The 17,493-nt window shown below is 44.5% G+C and overlaps 4 protein-coding genes across 6 annotated transcripts in view; 2 read left to right on the top strand and 2 right to left on the bottom strand.

Moving 5' to 3' along the window:
* rhbdl1 (rhomboid, veinlet-like 1 (Drosophila)) overlaps positions 1–613 on the top strand; it is a 37,178-nt gene extending 36,565 nt beyond the window's left edge. For all 3 annotated transcript variants that reach the window (XM_061705402.1, XM_061705400.1, XM_061705401.1), the window contains one exon: positions 546–613. The gene's annotated coding sequence lies outside the window, so the exon portion shown is untranslated. The remainder of the gene's footprint in view (positions 1–545) is intronic.
* zgc:112496 (uncharacterized protein LOC541336 homolog) lies at positions 460–3,152 on the bottom strand. The gene is made up of 6 exons (XM_061705403.1): positions 3,072–3,152; positions 2,809–2,971; positions 1,801–1,894; positions 1,548–1,707; positions 1,181–1,333; positions 460–671 (listed from the first exon to the last, which is right to left on the bottom strand). Exons 2-6 carry the CDS (start codon positions 2,943–2,945, stop codon positions 511–513), a joined length of 705 nt encoding a protein of 234 aa, XP_061561387.1. The 5' UTR covers positions 2,946–2,971; positions 3,072–3,152; the 3' UTR covers positions 460–510.
* Positions 3,153–4,632: 1,480 nt separating this feature from the next.
* Positions 4,633–11,388, top strand: wdr24 (WD repeat domain 24). Its single transcript, XM_061705397.1, has 10 exons — positions 4,633–4,720; positions 5,561–6,045; positions 6,430–6,607; positions 6,690–7,362; positions 7,504–7,613; positions 7,700–7,821; positions 8,052–8,156; positions 9,102–9,442; positions 10,105–10,289; positions 10,387–11,388. Exons 2-10 carry the CDS (start codon positions 5,565–5,567, stop codon positions 10,553–10,555), a joined length of 2,364 nt encoding a protein of 787 aa, XP_061561381.1. The 5' UTR covers positions 4,633–4,720; positions 5,561–5,564; the 3' UTR covers positions 10,556–11,388.
* On the bottom strand, positions 11,282–17,023 carry anks3 (ankyrin repeat and sterile alpha motif domain containing 3). The gene is made up of 15 exons (XM_061705398.1): positions 16,536–17,023; positions 16,115–16,313; positions 15,904–16,025; positions 15,624–15,705; positions 15,119–15,236; positions 14,720–14,878; positions 14,529–14,654; positions 14,304–14,413; positions 14,084–14,236; positions 13,842–13,966; positions 13,096–13,237; positions 12,655–12,886; positions 12,442–12,486; positions 12,268–12,358; positions 11,282–11,947 (listed from the first exon to the last, which is right to left on the bottom strand). Exons 1-14 carry the CDS (start codon positions 16,700–16,702, stop codon positions 12,276–12,278), a joined length of 1,863 nt encoding a protein of 620 aa, XP_061561382.1. The 5' UTR covers positions 16,703–17,023; the 3' UTR covers positions 11,282–11,947; positions 12,268–12,275.
* Between the last annotated feature and the right edge of the window lie 470 nt (positions 17,024–17,493).

Raw genomic sequence — 17,493 nt, forward strand, 5'->3', positions numbered from 1 at the left:
TTAAAAAATCATTTGATACAACTTATTCAAAAATGGCCTTTTTTTCCATTACTATTTACAATAAATGAACCCATTATTTTATCAGAGAAATAGAAATGAATCATTTTTGATGAAAACTTGAGGAAAGGGTTAGAAAATTAGTTGTAATGGTAATATATTTGTTATACTTAGAGAATGATTTGCAATAGGAGCAAATGATTTGATTTCCAGTGGCCCGAATACACCTTCAGAAATGTGAACTGAACTGTAATGTGTTAAGTGTTAGGGATGCACCAGTACACTAAACACCTTTTACAACATGTTGAGACTCTTATATTGCTGTCAAATGTGTTCAGATCAGGTTGTAATTGTGTCAAATCTTATTCCTTTTTCTTTCTCAGATCCAGAAAACGCCTTAGGGTCTCTTCGTTTTAAGTTAGGAGGGGCGGGGGGGAAATAACGTTTGACAATGATACCCACAAAAGACTTTATTACTACTGAAGTACAAAAACATATTTCACAGTTATTACTTCATCTTTTACGTTTCCTGGTTGCTCTGTGATCAGCATCCACCACACTGCCGCCCTTCACGTCAAGATCCTCAAGAATCGGGAGCTGCTGTTGCTTAGCGACGGTTAGCGCCCACAAACAGCGCTCAAGCCTTTGGGGCGTCCAATCAGGCTGAGGGTCCGCTAAAGAAAAGGAGCAGCAAACGGCGCCGGAAGGACAACATAAGACGAAGAGCTGAGGTACAGTGGATATAAAAAGTCCACTCACCCCTGCTCAAATGCAAGGTTTTTGTGGTTTAAAAGAATTTGGGAAAATGGATCTAATTATGAAAACAGTATTAAAACCTTCGGGCTTCTGTTAGGGAGCAAAAAAATGTCAGGAAAAGCCTAGTAGAACATCTGAACTTTATTGGGGTTAATCCGAGGTGCTTTAAATGGAGGCGAGGTTGAATGTGATTGGTTCATTCTGAACAGGCATATCCCCAATTGTAAGTGGGTGTGCACATTTATGCAACCACATTATCTAACATTTATTTTTTACTAGCCCTCTCTAAAATATTTCAATTGAGTTGTACAGGTTACAGGTGTTGCCCCCTTTATCTTGGTCTTTGTTTTGTTTTTTTTATATCACAAAAACCATTTGAACAGGGGTGCGTAGACTTTTTATATCCCCCGTAAATCAAAGTTTGAACCTTTGTTAAGTCTGTTGGTCATGTCCACCATCTTGTCCAGGTAGAGCGTGTAGTGTTTGGCTGTATACCGGACGGGTCGGAGCCCCGGCACGCTCTCCGTGGCTTCATCCGACATGAACGCGGCCTGGTCGGGAGCTGCTGCGGCCAACACCGCTGCAAACCACGCGGACGCTGCCTTTACATATTGCAAACCAACTACGCCGCATGCTTAAGGACAATTTTCTCATCTCTCATTTGTGCCCCCTGCGAAATCTTTTTTTCTTTTAAACAATAATGTGTTTATGGCATTTTGCCATGGTGATTATTATTATTGTTTTTTTGTTGTTGTTGTTTTTTTTAAATGAGGGTACGACGCAGGGGTGCTGACCTGACGCGGTGGCCGGCCCGACTCCTTTCAGCGAGCCGAGCTCTGCGATGGCCGCCGCTACATCGGGCAAGAGGCTGAAGGCCTTTCTGGAACATTTGTCCACTGTCTCCTCGCTGTTTGAAGACACGAGCTGCTGCAGACGAGGCCTGAACTTCCCCCTCTGCGGACAAGGACGCAGCTCTAAGGCGCTGAATTCCTGTGTGTGTGTGTGTGTGTGTGTGTGTGTGTGTGTGTGTGTCGAGGAACAACGTACAGTGAGCTTCCACTCCATCAGCTTGACCACCTCTGACAGAGTGACATGTTTATCACATCGACCTGAAATGACAGCCGGCAGCTCCTCTTGGTACCTGAGCGCACACAATATTAGGATCGGTTACCTTTAAATCACACGACACGCGCACTTCTCCACCGTAGTCGTTTTGATATACTCTAGTCAAAGAGTACAACCGTTGGTGAAAGGCCAAAAACCGATTTCTACATATTGTTGAAGATGTTATGGGTGACACAGGGAATATTAAGGTGTGGATCTGGATAACGGTGCATTTCTTTTTGTTTAGACAACGAAAAAAAAAAAGAAATAATGTTTGAAAAATAATAGTCAATTTACAAACAGTGTTCCCTACACAGATAATTTTGTTTTGTTAAAGAAAAATATAAAATGAATACATTTAAAAATCATGCAATTACACTTAAACGATTCTGGATTATTCTTTTTTTTTCCCTCAAAAGGAGTTTTTTGAAAGGCGCTGATAGTGTTTGTCTTAATCTTTATATGAACATTGATTTTAGATAAAAAATTACCAGAATATGGTGCGAATACAGAATTATTTCAAATAAAACATAGATATATAATGCATATAAATTTAGAATGTGATATTCCCCCCCATATTTTCTTTAAAATTCATTTTAGAAAAACATGACTTTAAAGATGCCTTTTCAGCCATTTGTATATGTAAATAACATATAGAGAGATACAGAAATATTTTATTTACTAAACAAAAAAAGGAAAATGTTCGAAAAGTAAATCTTCAAGGATTTTTTTCCCCCAAAGGCGCTGATCCAGAATTTTCAAAAATTCCCTTTAAATTTAAGAAGATTTCATAAAATAACAAAACTGCCAAAAAAGATGTGTGAAAATAAAATACAATAAAAGGATAAACGTAAACCAAAAGCTGTTAGTTACATCGCATTGCCAGTTCTCATCAATGGTAACTGATTTACTGTACTGCAGGTGTTGCTGTGCCGATGCAGTGATTATTACCACTTGTCAAGTTGGAGAAGCTTGCCAGGTTTCTTGCTCTTGCTCTTGCTCTTGCTCTTGGCCTCCACCACGTCCCAATATTTGCCTTCAACTCTCCTCCATGCGGCTGGATGCACACAGTCAAACAGTTCACTCATGGTCGCAAACCAGCTCACGGCATCGCCTGCAAACCAACATAAAATTCCTCAATGTAACACAGCGCTATTAATTACATTTGTTTCCGCAATATAATCTATAATTGGACACACACAACAAACACTAACCTTCAAGTAGCAAATAATCGTGTGACGTTTCCGCATGAGGACCACAGAAGTCTCGCGAGAGTATCGTTTGTACTATTACTTCCGGCAATGCAAGTAGTTGGTGAGCATGTTTGCTGTTAGCCTGTGCCGTTTTTTATTTTTTATTTTATTTTTTTTCTTGCTTCGACCTCAAATAAATTAATAATTCCGCAGTTCCGTTATTATTTGGAGTGCTCGCGAAACCGAGTTGGCGTCGCTCGTGGCTCGGTTTCGTCAGCTCGCATTAGCATCACAGTGCAGCCATCTTTATGGAAATGCACAGAGTTGAGCTATTTCCAGACACAGGACCGCAACCTCCAAACATGAAGGTAAGAACTGGGAAACATTGCAAAAAAAAAACAAAGTGCCCAAAGGTATCTATTATATCGTCCTAGGACAAGTGTGCAGTTCGGTAGGTTATTATCTAGAGTAACCACGTCAGACCTCGTTTTTGAGGGGATTGTAAATATAACAATGCACCGAATAGTCACTAAAGTAAACCACCAGACGTTGTCAAAACTTTGGCTACAGAGACACCTTACAGGGGAGATTTTTATTTTATTTTATTGTTGTTTTTTTTTTTAAATAAAAGAAGCCCCTCATAATCCTAACGCCAATTGAATAACACTACAGTGTGCCAATTTTATTATTTAACATTTTAGTTAAGCTATTCATTGACCTGTTTAATAGGAAAGCATAATTCAATATTTAGGGCGGCATGGAGCCCAAGTGGTCAGCACATCCGCCTCACATTTTTGAGGTTGGGGGTTCGAATCCGGGCTCCGGCCTTCCTGTCTTTGCATGCTCTCCCCACTTGTCCATCCTCCCACATTCCCAAAACATGCATTTTAGCTTCACCGAGGACTCACAAGTGTATATGTGAGCGTGAACGGTTGTCAATATGTGCCCTCTGATGGCTGGCGACCGGTCCTGGGTGTACCCGCCCAGAGTCAGATGGGATAGGCGCCAGCTCACCCACCACCATCCTAATAGGGATAAGCGATATTGAAAAAAAAGATGGATAAATAAATGTATTTATCGCTCTTTGCTCCCGGACCTGACGAGCACTGTTCACACTAACAACATGGCTGTGAACAGAACGAGTATGACAAACTAGCTAGTCCACTGGTGTCAAAATGGTGGCCCGGGGGCCTTCTGATTTCAAAACTGGCTATTCAGCAATGTGTTGTGTGTACTGTATGTAATTACAGTATAGGAGGTCATCTTTCATTTATATGGGTTCACAGTTGTGGCGGCCTTCCGAGGGAAGTCATAACGACGATGTGGCCCGTGACAAAAATGAGTTTGACCCCCCCTGATCTAGTCCCGAGTGTGGTCGAAAAAGTTGTTGTTTCAATTAATTCCTGCTGAGAAACACACAACGGAAATGATTTTCAATTTGTTTTGCGTTTGACAAGGAGCCCAGTGGAAGGCATCACAGAGTCAATAGCGCTCTTGTCAAAGACATGGTGTCCATTTATAGGTTGCAAGTTTGTCATATTCAGGGCATTTTTTTGTTTTTGTTTTGTGGTGCGATAGACCCTCCAGCAGGTTGCCTCTCATGGGAAAGCATGAAGTGGATTCTGAGCTGCTGCAAACGTTGAAGGGGTCAGCAGTTCTTCACCAAGTTGGTAATGCATACCTACTTATATTTCATTATATTAATTATTTGTTTAAATAGCGATATTACTGACATTACTGCACATAGTTTTGTACCACTCGTTCTAGTGTTTTATATATATATATATATATATATATATATATATATATATAAATAAGTAAAATCACGGAAATCTGATTTCAATCAGTCTCCCCTTATCTTACAGAGAAAGGAAATGACACTATTCAAAACAAGTTATTGCTTTTTGTTTTTAAACAATTCTTTGCTGTTTTTGTGCCCAGGCCAAAGCAACAAAAGTATTACTTTGTCGCCATCTGGTGGAAGCTTGCTATTGCTATGTTTAACTCACTGATCGTTTTTTTTTTTTTCTTCTTCTTCTTCTTCTTCTTCGTCTGCATTTGAGATGTCCTGTTTAGTTGGCGGTCATTGAAAGTGCATTCTGCACCAAAAAGTAAAACTAAAAGTAGGTTTGATGCAGCTACTAATAGCCTGTGTGGTCTACATTGCCATACAATTTGCCTGTAGTCCCTAATGTTTATTATTGTGTGTAAGTGCCAAAAAGTGAGTTTAATGACAGTACCATTCGTGTAAAGTGCTAGTGGACATATGTTTGCCCATGCGTGAAGTCACGTGGGTGTGTGCTCGCATGTTATTTTGGCTAAAACTGTAGCTAATACTATTGATGAGCCTCATGTGAAGGTGGTTTGTGTTGAATAATGTTAACTACTGAATACAGTCGTTTATGTAACACGTTTGTGATTGTGTACATGTTAGGTGCATGGTGTTGGTGAACTAATTTCATTGGTAAGTCAAGGTGCCAATGTATTTCGTAAAGATGTGGTTTTTGTAGGAGCATGGAGAAGATGTCCCGGGTCACCACAGCGCTGGGCAGCAGCGCCATCAGCGGTCGAACCATGTTCTGCCACTTGGACGCCCCCGCCAACGCCATCAGCGTGTGCCGCGACGCCACGCAGGTGGTGGTGGCCGGCCGCAACATCTTCAAGATCTACGCGCTGGAGGAGGAGCAGTTCGTGGAGAAGATGAATCTGCGCGTGGGCCGCAAGCCGTCGCTCAACCTCAGCTGCGCCGACGTCATGTGGCACCAGATGGAGGACAACCTGCTGGCCACCGCCGCCACCAACGGCGCCGTGGTGACGTGGAATCTGAGCAAGCCGTCTCGCAACAAGCAGGACCAGCTGTTCACCGAGCACAAACGGACGGTCAACAAAGTGTGCTTCCACCCCAGCGAGGTGTGCATGCTGCTGAGTGGCTCGCAGGACGGCTTCATGAAGTGCTTTGACCTGCGCAAGAAGGAGTCTGTGAGCACTTTCTCAGGTAATATGAATCAAAGCTACGCGGGGATACATTCCAGATGCACCCAAATAGGCGAAAAGCTGCGCTACAGAGAGACTAATGTCATTTAGCGAACATCGATACCTTGTGCTGTTGTATTACGTTAGTTGTGCTTTGCAGTAGACGCATTACACTTTCTCACACAGGCTCTGGCCTGACTAAAGGAAGCTACTCTCCTCACATCAATGTAGTTCATTGGCAGTAAGATGGCACCAAAGCAATATTTTTTACATTGGATATCGGTGGGTTTTTCTGGGAATGACGGAAGATAGGTTCTCTAAAGAATGAGCACACTTCGCTGTACAATGTCGAATTCCTATCAAATTCAATTCACTTTTTCATTTTGATGCTCTTTTTGTATCGCAGGTCAGTCAGAGAGTGTGCGGGACGTCCAGTTCAGCGTGAAGGATTACTTCACCTTCGCCGCTTCTTTCGAGAACGGAAACGTCCAGCTGTGGGACATCCGACGGCCCGACCGCTACGAACGAATGTTCACCGCCCACACGGGCCCGGTCTTCTGCTGTGACTGGCATCCCGACGACAGGTAAAATACGATCTTTTTTTTACTTCTGTCGCGGAAGTACCCCTGTGATAACGGCTGTAATTAGTTTTGACTTCCATTTCAGGGGCTGGTTGGCCACAGGGGGCAGAGATAAAATGGTGAAGGTGTGGGACATGACCACAAACCGTGCCAAAGAGATCTACTGCGTCCAAACCATCGCCTCGGTGGCGCGAGTCAAGTGGCGTCCGGAGAGGAAGTTCCACCTGGCCACCTGCTCCATGATGGTGGATCACAACATCTACGTGTGGGACGTGCGGCGACCTTTCATCCCCTTCGCCACCTTCGAGGAGCACAAGGACGTGACCACGGGCATCGTGTGGCGCCACCAGCACGACCCACACTTCCTGCTCTCGGGCTCCAAGGACAGCACGCTGTACCAGCACATGTTCAAGGACGCCACGCGGCCCGTGGACAAGGCCAACCCCGAGGGCCTTTGCTTCGGCCTGTTCGGCGACCTGGCCTTCGCCGCCAAGGAGAGTCTGATTAGCGGCGACGCTAACAGGAAGCCTTACCCCGGGGGCGACCGCCGCTACCCCATCTTCTTCTTCAAAAAGCCCGACCCGACGGAACAGTTTGCTCACGTGTCGAGCGCTCTCAGCGTCTTTGAGACCGATTTGGATAGCAATCGCATGGACTGGTTTGTTAAGACGGCGCAACTCTACCTCCTCGGCGGCAAGCCGTTCGCCGAGCTGTGCGATCACAACGCCGAGGTGGCCCGCGAGCTCAAAAGACCTCAGGTACAAAAACACCGGCGACCTCGGGCTGCAACGATTCCTCGAATAATTCAAGTCGAAAAATAGGTCGAGGCAAAATGTGTAATTCAAAGCGTCGCAGGGATCATTTACATAGAGCGACCTGATTTTTATTTACATTCACAGGTTTCCACAACATGGACCATGCTGAGAATCATGTTCTCCGACCCAGCAAACATCACGACTCCTGGTCCCAACCACCTCAGTAAACTTGGCACCTTACCTCTAATGAACAGGTGCCTATATACTTCACAACAAATCCCTGTGCTTTTCCGCATATTAACAGCAGAACTAACTTTAGAGTGTCCACTGACGTTTTCAGCTTCAGTATGAAGGAGATGGGGTCCGGCATGGGCAATGAGAGCAGACTGGAGCGCAACAAAGGTGACGGCAGACCGGACAATATCCACTTGGAGCCTGAAAATATCAGCAATAATAATGAAGGTGAGAGCATTCATGGAGGTGTAAGTAACTTGACCTTCAGGAATTAAGTCAATAGTCGCTTTTCGAAAAATACTTGCTCGAGGGGTCAGAAAACGCTCTAAATAGTGACCAAATCGCTTAGTTGGCAACGCATCAATAAAATCGATGACTTGACCAACCCTACTTAGGACACGTTCGTTCCTATTTAATAATGTGGATGTCGGGAATCCATGTGTTCATTTTGCCTTCAGAAAACGAGGAGACGGAGGGCAGCGAGGGGCAAGCCGAGTACATGTTTGGAGACGCCGAGCTGGATGACGACGATCTTTACACAGTGGAACATGACAACCAGACAGGTCAGTCAGTCGTATCACTAATCTGTGGTGCCTATTTCAAAAATATGTAAAATAGTTTCTTTTTTTATTCATTTTCTGATTGTATTAGTTCTCATTAATTGAGTATTTATGCAATTTTCAAAAACTTAAATGTCTAAGTCCTATTTTTGTTTTAAACAAATCATTCATTCTCTTTTTGTAATTATTTTCATTATACTTAACCAATTATTTAATAGCAAAACATTTCAATGGGAATGTCCATTCTTTTCAATACTCAAATAATGGATTCTCATTTTTAATTGCTTTATGTATCATAAATTTCAATAAGCTTAACCAATTATTTACAGTAATATTTTCTTTTCAATGTAAAATAGCTCATTTTGATAATTTGTTTTGTTTTAGGCGGCACGGTGGCCGACTGGTTAGAGCGTCAGCCGCACAGTTCTGAGGACCCGGGTTCAATCCCCGGCCCCGACTGCGTGGAGTTTGCATGTTCTCCCCGTGCCTGCGTGGGTTTTCTCCGGGCACTCCGGTTTCCTCCCACATCCCAAAAACATGCATTAATTGGAGACTCTAAATTGCCCGTAGGTGTGCATGTGAGTGCGAATGGTTGTCTGTTTGTATGTGCCCTGCGATTGGCTGGCAACCAGTTCAGGGTGTGTCCCCCCCCCCTCCTGCCCGATGACAGCTGGGATAGGCTCCAGCACGCCCGCGACCCGAGTGAGGAGAAGCGGCTCAGAAAATGGATGGATGGATGTTTTGTTTTATAATTAATTGTATTATACGTAACCATTTATTTATGCCAAATCAATTAATCAAGTATTTAACGAGCTAAATGAACGTAACAAACATTACAGGACTCATACTAATATAATTGCTTGGTGGGCCGGATTAAAGAATTGAGCCCCCGGGCCACACTTGTCCCACCTGTGTCCTATGTACTCAACTTGTCGTGTTGCGTCGTAGCAGAGGAGCAGGAGTGCACGCTCCCCCAGGAAGCCTTCCAGCTGCGCCACGACATCCTGGACAACCCGTCGGCCCCCGAACACCTTCAGCAGGACAAGGCCGACTCGCCGCACGTCAGCGGCAACGAGGCCGAAGTCACGTGCCTGACGCCCATCGAGTCCTTCTCGCTCATCTCCATCTCGCAGCCGCTCTTCACGCCCGACCTGCCCGCCAGCTTCTTCTGCCCCATCGTGCGCGAGATGCTCAGCTACTACGCCGAGAAGGGCGACGTGCAGATGGCCGTGTCCGTGCTCATCGTCTTGGGCGAGCGCATCCGGAAAGAGATTGACGACCTCACCCAGGTAATAGAACGCCTTCCGGCTTAGTGCTTGACTACAGTGCCTTCAAAAAGTATTTGGCCCTTCCTAAATTCAATTTTGTTGGCTATCCTCACAATTCTTTTTTCAAATTAAGAATTGGTGATCTTTTCAAAATATATGACTAGCCTGTGTTTTAGAGAAAAGCATTGTTGTTTTTTTTGTTTTGTTTTTTTACACAACTCCTTTTTGGATAAAAACATTGACTATCAAACTGTGATGAATTTTACCTAAAACATGAAAAAAAAACCTTCAAATCTACTAATTCAGCCTAAGGGTGTTCCTCTTGGACCAACCTTTGGTCCATGTGTTTTTTTTGTATTTTTATTGATGCCCTTTTCCATGTCCATTTTTTTCCAGATTGTTCTGTTCAATCATAGGTTGATACTATTATTTACACTTCAAAGCCCTCCTCTTGACAAATCCAAGAATCCTTACGTGACCGGAACAGACAAAGTGAACACATTTAGCTTGATGAGCTGAAACATTTAAGTGGAATAAATATATAACAAAATCAGAAAGGGGGCAAATACCTTTTCACAGCATTGTTAAGTGCTCCAACTGCTCATTTACTCAACATTGTTTTAGCTGAAACGGCTGCTCGGTGTCCATTTTTTTCCGAGCTTTGAATGTGCTTTCCCATTTAGGAGCACTGGTACATGTCCTACATCGACCTGCTGCAGCGCTTTGAGTTGTGGAACGTGTCCAATGAGGTGATCAAGTTGAGTACGTGCAGCGCCATCACGTGCCTGAATCAGACCTCCACCACGCTGCACATCAACTGCAGCAACTGCAAACGGCCCATGAACAACAGGGGCTGGATTTGTGACAGGTAGTTTCTCTTATATGACATCAGAATCATCACTACACACACACACACGAGTTCTTGACTTTTCTGAGACAAAGGTGTGTTTGTGTGTGTCCGGTAGGTGCCACCAGTGTGCCAGCGTGTGTGCGGTGTGCCACCACGTGGTGAAGGGTCTGTTTGTGTGGTGCCAGGGCTGCAGTCACGGTGGCCACCTGGAGCACATCATCAACTGGCTCAAGAGCAGCCCGCACTGTCCCGCAGGCTGCGGACATCTGTGCGAGTACACCTGAGCTCACCATGGACAGGGCCAGTAATCAATCAATCAATCTCACGCACGCACACTAACACATACAAACATAACCAGACGGACGCACACAGAGACCCACGTAAACACACACATAACCAGACAGACCCACACACACACACAGAACCAAACAAACACTAACAGAAACAGACACTACCGGATGTACACACACACACAGACCAATCAGACCTCATCCTTCCTTTTGTTGAGGCTTTCCTCAATGAACGAAGAACGTGTTGCTCGGTGCTTTTCATATTAAGACTGAAGGATCATTAAGTGGAATCATGTTTGTACTTGAACGTGTGGATTTGTATATAAACTGATGTGATGTAAGAATATTTTTTCGTCACAAGTGTACATTTGACATCCCTTTGTGACAGTCCCGCTGTGTTGGGAGAGCAGCGTCAGCAGATGTTTCATGATTTCTACTCAACTAAGCAATACACAAATGGAAAGCTGATATGTTTCATTTGGTGTCAATGATTTTTGGACTGGATTAAAAATAATATATTTTTGCCAGTTCGAAATAAGGCTGTAATATAAAAAAAAAAATGCTGTAAAAGTGAAGCGCTGTGAATATTTTCCAAATGGACAATTTTTATTTTAGCCTCCTGCGCTGGGAAAAGGGTCTGGTCCATATGGTGGGATTGTTTTTAGAATGCATTACTTATATACACCAGCGTAATATCGGTTAAAAGAAGAGTCAATAATTTGAAACATTTATTTTCTTAACACACCTTTCACAATGATATGACAATTAGATTTTTGTTAAGAATACATTCAGCAGGACATTGCCAAACCTACAAAAAAAAATTTAAATAGATCAACAAGCTCATTCGTAGATGAGATAAAACATAAATCTTAAAAAAATGTGTATGTAAAATAATGCAATTCATGCTCATTTAAATATTTTTTTGTATAAGTTAATTATTAACCAAGGAATTTATAAAATGTTTTTGCTTATTTTACTGTTTTTTTTTTTTTATTTCATTGATAATTTTTTAATTAAAAAAAACTAGATTCTTTTGAATTGACCAATTTAAGTAAAAATGAAACACACGAATGCACTAACTCTTGATCACGTAAACGCTCGGTGGGCCAAATTAAAGAACAGAACGGGGCTGCGTGCGGCCCGCCGGCTATCATCCTTTGCCCACCGCTAACCGAGAAACTATTTCACAGCATTTCCGCAGTCGAGAACCATGCTGACCAACGCAAGCGCATGAGGGTCACGTGCCCGCCTGCTTGTCACGGGGCCCTCGGGCATCGGCCGCATCTGGCGAGCTCCGGTCCGTCCGGGTGGGCTGCGTCTGGCCTGGTCTCCCCCTGGCATTGTTTAGGGTGGTCATTTCACCCTCCGTCATTACTGCAGAAGCCACTGTGACAAAGACCCGATGCTTGCTTTGAAATTTATAAATACCATAAAATGTATTGAGGGAAAAAATTAACTTCATCTTATTTAACAAAACATAATGGAGAAAAAGTAGTACTGTGAGAAGAAAGTGTGTGTCACGTTTCCATGTGTGCCTTTAAGGGGGCGTGGCCTAGTGAATTGACAAGCGCTGGTGTCTGTGCCATGCTCCTTGCAAGTGTTTTCATTTTGTATTTGTTATTGTTTGCTTGTCCCATTTAATCAACAGCTGAAAGTCCATCGGTAAAAGAGGCTCTCCTTATCTGAAGATTGTGTTTTTTCCTCACCTGGAAAATTACGGCCTTTCCCAACTCTCTGCCACTTTTTCGGGAGCGCTCAGTCGCCTCAGACTCTGAAGCACGGTTTGCAAAGTGTTCGCTGTTTGGATGAAACAATTGGCATGAGGGGACTCGACTGTGTGCGCAGAATCTTTTGCGGGTGACTTCAGTTGACGGTCTTACCCAGTTCTTCTTCGTACGAGTTGAGTTTCTTCACAAGGTCGGATGCTGGATGGATGGTAAATGAATATGTAAAAAAAAATATTTTGCTAATATTTGCATTTTATTATGCAATGATATAAATACAAATATTTACACTCATATTACAGGACTCTTGATCGTGTAAATGCTTATCGCTTGCTCTAAATTGTATCATCCAGCATAGCAACCACTCACCTGCGTCACTTTTCGTTTGACCTCCGTTCAACAAGGCGAGCAGTTCCGAGCAACACGACCGGACCTTCGCCGACGTGGCGCTCATGTCCTGGGTCAGACGGTGGTTCTCCACCAGCTCGCCGTGGACCCTCCTCCAGGCCATCTTGTCCTCCATCAGGCATCCCTCCATCACCGTACGCAGCTCCTTCTCCTGCGACACCTGACTCTGCAGGCCCTCCACCTCCTCACAGCGCTTATGTCAACCACAACCAAGGACAAGGTGAGTGCAGAAGTTAGTCATTCCCAAGTACTGTTCTGTAGGATCTAGCAGGGAAACATTGTATATACTTTCTGTGACATTTTTGTTTGTTGGTGTCGCGTGGGATTTTTCCAAAGTAAAATATGTGCCTGGGCTCAATAAAGGTTGAAAACAGTGTCTTATACGAGAAAGCTAGTGGTTACTTTGTGCAGCTGAATGGCCATCTCCTGCATCTCGGCCTCCAGCTGGTCAGCGTAAGACTGCTCCAGAGCGTCGCTGGGAGGTCGAGCGCTGCTGTGCCACCTTGCGATCGCTGAGGTCATCTTGCGCTTCGGACCAAACAACCTGCAAAGTCCGCGGGGTATTTTTGCTTCAAAAAACTTTTCCTTTTTAACTTTTGTTTTATTACCTTTACATTGAAGTAAGGGTGGTGATAAAAAAAAAAAAGAACATTTCAAATTGTATTTTTCACATCAATCAATTTGAGATATTTTCCATCTTCACTTATAGAGAAAGCAAATGACAATTACATCATTCAAAACAAGTTGTGAATTATTTTGCAATCTTTGGGGTCCCCCCCTTCTGAGATTTGCTTTTTCTCCAAACACCAAAAAGCTTTGAAACAAAACACGAGGCCGAGTGAATGTCGTCAGGAACATAGCGGAATAGTCGTCGTGTGAGATAGCGAAATTGAGTTTTGGCTTACTGTGTCAGGTTGCAAGTGTTTTCATTTTACATTTGCGTGTGTGACTGTTCATACCGTGATGGAAACGACTAAAAATCCATTGGCAAATGTATTTCCACTTCACTGTCAGAGTGGTGGCATATCGGTAGCTCGCTTGCAATTCAAATTTTGGCTCGCGACAAAGTTTAGAAATAAATACATAAATGAATTCATTACAAACATGGAAAACTCGAACGTTGGGGTTAACAATCAGCAGGCCCTTACGTGATCCCAATTTCCTTCAGGTCATTCTCAGTCAGGGTAAGAAAAATGCGTAGATCAATGTCTTGCTCGTCAAGTAAAGGCAGATACTTTGAGAAGCCAAGTTGTTCCAAGAACTCGGCCAGATCCTATAGGAATAATATATATATATATATATATATAATTATTATTATTATTATATTTTTTTTTAAATGACATTTTAGACCTTGTGTGACAACTCGTTAGAAAATAATACCCAGACATGCCTTTGGACCACTGTAGGACGACGGAACATGCGAGCACATCCCCGGAGCTCCAATGTGCACTGTGACGTCGTTTCCAGCATGGCGACTTTTGCCTTTGGAGTGATGAGCCTTAGTTACTCGACGGGAGCTGCTCTTTTTGGACTGGTCGGAGTCCTGGCGGGACGAGTGTCAGTGAGCGTTGAGGACGTGACATGGGTCGCGGCTTGGTACGTGCGCTCACCTCGTTGCTCTCCACGGAGCCTTCCCAGCCGATCACGTGAGGTAGACCTTCGCTGCTGCTACTGCTGCTCCTCATGGTGGGCATGTCGTTGTCAAAGAACGGGCTGTCATCTGCACACATTTGGCGTTCTTTTGATACTCGGCGACTGGACCGCAATATTAGGCACCTGCTTTGACCCGACAGCAGATGGCGCGTTCGCACGAGTACAACACGGCCGCCTCTCACCTCTGCTGCTGTTACTCTGCCCGTCCAGCTCATTGATGGGCGAGGTCACGTCGCGATAGCGGATGCCGTCGCTCTGCTCGCCGATATTGCTGAACGTGTCGTAGCCGGCCGACGCGGCGCGAGGCTCTGAGATCAGAAAACAAAATGGCAGCGTGCACATAAAGAGTCGTCAGCTCACGCGCAGCATTTACCGTTCTGTCCTCCGGCCCGGCCGGTGCCTCCGACTCGGAACTTGGCGATGGCCTGGGGCCCGTCGTGGATGCTGACGCCTTTCGCACGGCTGCGGCTCGCTCGCGGCCTCGGCGGGGCGCTGTCGGAGTCCTCGGAGGAGCTGAGGTCTTCAAAGTGTCCTGACGGGTGCCGGTGGAAAAACATAAGAATACAGTGGCACCTTGACTTAACGTGTTTAACAAGTTCTGTGACCATGCTCGTAATGCACATCACTTGTATCTGGAGGTGGCCAATAACACACTACATTTACTCCTCCTTTAAAGATGCCTAAAGATTTTTTTAACTTTTTTTTTTTTTTTTTAAATTAAGAAACCTAGCACTGCCCAGTATCTTTAGTGGAAGTTTAAGTTGCCGAGTACCGGCTTTGTTCCTCGGAGCATGCGAGTCAATGAGGCTGGCGATCTTGGTGTAGCCGTACAACATGGCGAGGGCTCGGGCCGTCTCTCCTTTGGCGTTGCGCTCGTCCGCTTTCACCTTCTGTGAGCGTGAGCAACAAACGTAAGAGTCACGTGCCGATCACACGGATGCTTGTGAGCCGTGCTTTCGACCAGGTGGTTCTCAGACTGGGGTCTCCGTACCCCAGCCGCAGCTTGTGGGTCCGCAACATTTTAAAAAGGTGGACACCTACATATATGGATTGGTGTGCCAAAAAACAAACATTGTCAACAGATTTCAGTACTACTTCATTTTACTATAATCATTTTTTGTACATTCAGTTGTCATGTTGATCCTCAGTTTCTTAATACTTAGAAGGGTACATTTTCTTCCTTGTTACTAACTTCTATAAAAGTGGGTCATGACTTAAAAACAGCAGGACAACAGGGGTTCAACAGTTGAGAACCACTGATTTAGACGAATCCTCACGTGATCGAGCAGGTACTGAACGATGATTTCGTGTCCAGAAGCGGCGGCCTCCATCAGGGGAGTAAATCCAGACCCAGGCTCCCTGTGGGTGAGTCAATAATTCACGGCTCTCCAAATGCCCATTAATGTGAACTACAACCTGTACAACTCCATTTTTAAGAGGGGAAGTAAAAATCAAACAACACCCTCGTATAACGGGATGTGGCGGTTCAGAATGAATGATGAACCGCAATATAGCGGGGGACACGGCATGCCAATTATAAAATACACAAATTCTTACCTCACGTTGGCATCTGCGTTGTTATCGAGCAGGAACTTCACCATCTGCTGGTGACCCGCGCTTGTACAATGGAAAAGAGCCGTACAGCCCCGGGAGTCCTTCACCTCCAACTCCGCACCTTGCTTTTGGAACCGAAAGGAAAACATTTGGTGCGATCAAGAGGGCGAAAAAAACATGGATGACATTGAGCAATACAGTGTTTTTTTTGTACATGGAGCAGAAAGTAGGCGATGCTTTCATTCCCACAGCTGGCCGCCAGCATCAAGGGGGTCTGTCCTTTCGCTGTGGTGGCGTTGACGTTCACACCCGCCTCCAGCAAGAGATTGGCGATGTTGTCGTGGCCGATGTACGATGCGTACATCAGGGCCGTCCATCCTCCGACGTTCTTCCCGTTTAGGTCCACCTCGCGCCTGGAGAAACACGACGGACTGTTATATGCACACCTCACACGCTTGGCAGTTCATCTTGATTAACTTATTTGACTAGGGAACAAAAGTGCACACGGTAGTTTTGTTTAACTGGCTTTAGGATAATGAAGGGGGTCCCTGTGAAATGTTGTCCCCTGTAAGATCCGAAACAGTTTGAGAGAGCCTGGACAACAATATCCCAGCAATCCAGGTGAATGTCAGCACCTTTGAATGCACTCCGCCACCACGTCGTACTGTCCGATGGAGCAGGCGGTGTGCAGGTCCAGAGGGACGTCCAGCTCCTCGGCGCTCACCAGGGACTCTCCCAGCCACAGCGAGAGACTCGCCCCCAGCTGCTCGGACTCACTCGCCTCGTCGCTTAGCTCCGACATTCTCGTCTTCCTTTGCCGACTTCAGTGTTCACAAAGTTTCACTTCTGTCGTTCAATAGTTTTCTCCGAGCGTGTCTGAGGTTGACACAAGTCGCCCTGAGCCCAAGCTAGCTACCCAAGCTAGCTTGAACTTGGCTTTAAATTGACAACTTTTCCCACGGGTGTTCACCTACCCAGTAACGAATTAACTCTTCACTGGTCCAACTTTATACTAATGTATGGCATTACGCCGGCGTCATGACAAAGACGTCATTTGATTGTGTTTCTCGCGGCTCCAACTTTTCTCTTCATCGTTCAAGTTGTGTTCCTGAGCTAACGACGCTCCGCCTTTTCCGGTTGTTCTTCTGGTGTCTTGCGATTTCCGGTTGTTCTTCTGGTGTCGTGCAAGTCAAGAAGTCAAACTACTTTGGTCACTGACATTTTTCAGGTATCTTGGGAAATATTTAAAAGATGCTGCTGTTTCTATATGTTTACTCTGCATTAAGTCTATTTTAATTCAGTTAGCTAGTGTGAGCTTAAGTATCGAAATTTCTTTTGATATGTAAATCTTTATTTGAGGGTTTATTATTCTGACCTCTATTACTTTTGTTCCCTAAATTCGAAAAAAAATAACATTTCGGGTTTTTTTCCCCTTCTAAATTCAAAAATTGTTATCTGTAATTCGCACTCCTTATTTTGTCAAAATTGGGTAGTTAAATTTTTCAAACGCCGCGAATGACGACACCACATATAAAATGTCGTAAATAGAGAGTTTTGATTGACTGAGATCTTGGGGAGTTATAAGTTGAAAAA

Source organism: Phycodurus eques, chromosome 19 (assembly GCF_024500275.1).
Source record: "Phycodurus eques isolate BA_2022a chromosome 19, UOR_Pequ_1.1, whole genome shotgun sequence".
Taxonomy (NCBI): domain Eukaryota; kingdom Metazoa; phylum Chordata; class Actinopteri; order Syngnathiformes; family Syngnathidae; genus Phycodurus; species Phycodurus eques.

Excerpts from the sequence above, each read along its gene's own strand:
- wdr24 (XM_061705397.1), top strand. The coding sequence starts at position 5,565 with ATGGAGAAGATGTCCCGGGTCACCACAGCGCTGGGCAGCAGCGCCATC. Across the intron at positions 7,614-7,699 it reads ACCTTACCTCTAATGAACAG|CTTCAGTATGAAGGAGATGG; the intron begins GTGCCTATATAC and ends TGACGTTTTCAG. Across the intron at positions 10,290-10,386 it reads AGGGGCTGGATTTGTGACAG|GTGCCACCAGTGTGCCAGCG; the intron begins GTAGTTTCTCTT and ends TGTGTCCGGTAG.
- anks3 (XM_061705398.1), bottom strand. The coding sequence starts at position 16,702 with ATGTCGGAGCTAAGCGACGAGGCGAGTGAGTCCGAGCAGCTGGGGGCG. Across the intron at positions 14,655-14,719 it reads CCGGGCCGGAGGACAGAACG|AGCCTCGCGCCGCGTCGGCC; the intron begins GTAAATGCTGCG and ends TTCTGATCTCAG. Across the intron at positions 13,238-13,841 it reads CTGAAGGAAATTGGGATCAC|GTTGTTTGGTCCGAAGCGCA; the intron begins GTAAGGGCCTGC and ends CGGACTTTGCAG.
- zgc:112496 (XM_061705403.1), bottom strand. The coding sequence starts at position 2,945 with ATGAGTGAACTGTTTGACTGTGTGCATCCAGCCGCATGGAGGAGAGTT. Across the intron at positions 1,895-2,808 it reads CTTCTCCAACTTGACAAGTG|GTACCAAGAGGAGCTGCCGG; the intron begins GTAATAATCACT and ends GTGTGCGCTCAG. Across the intron at positions 672-1,180 it reads GACCAACAGACTTAACAAAG|CGGACCCTCAGCCTGATTGG; the intron begins GTTCAAACTTTG and ends CCTTTTCTTTAG.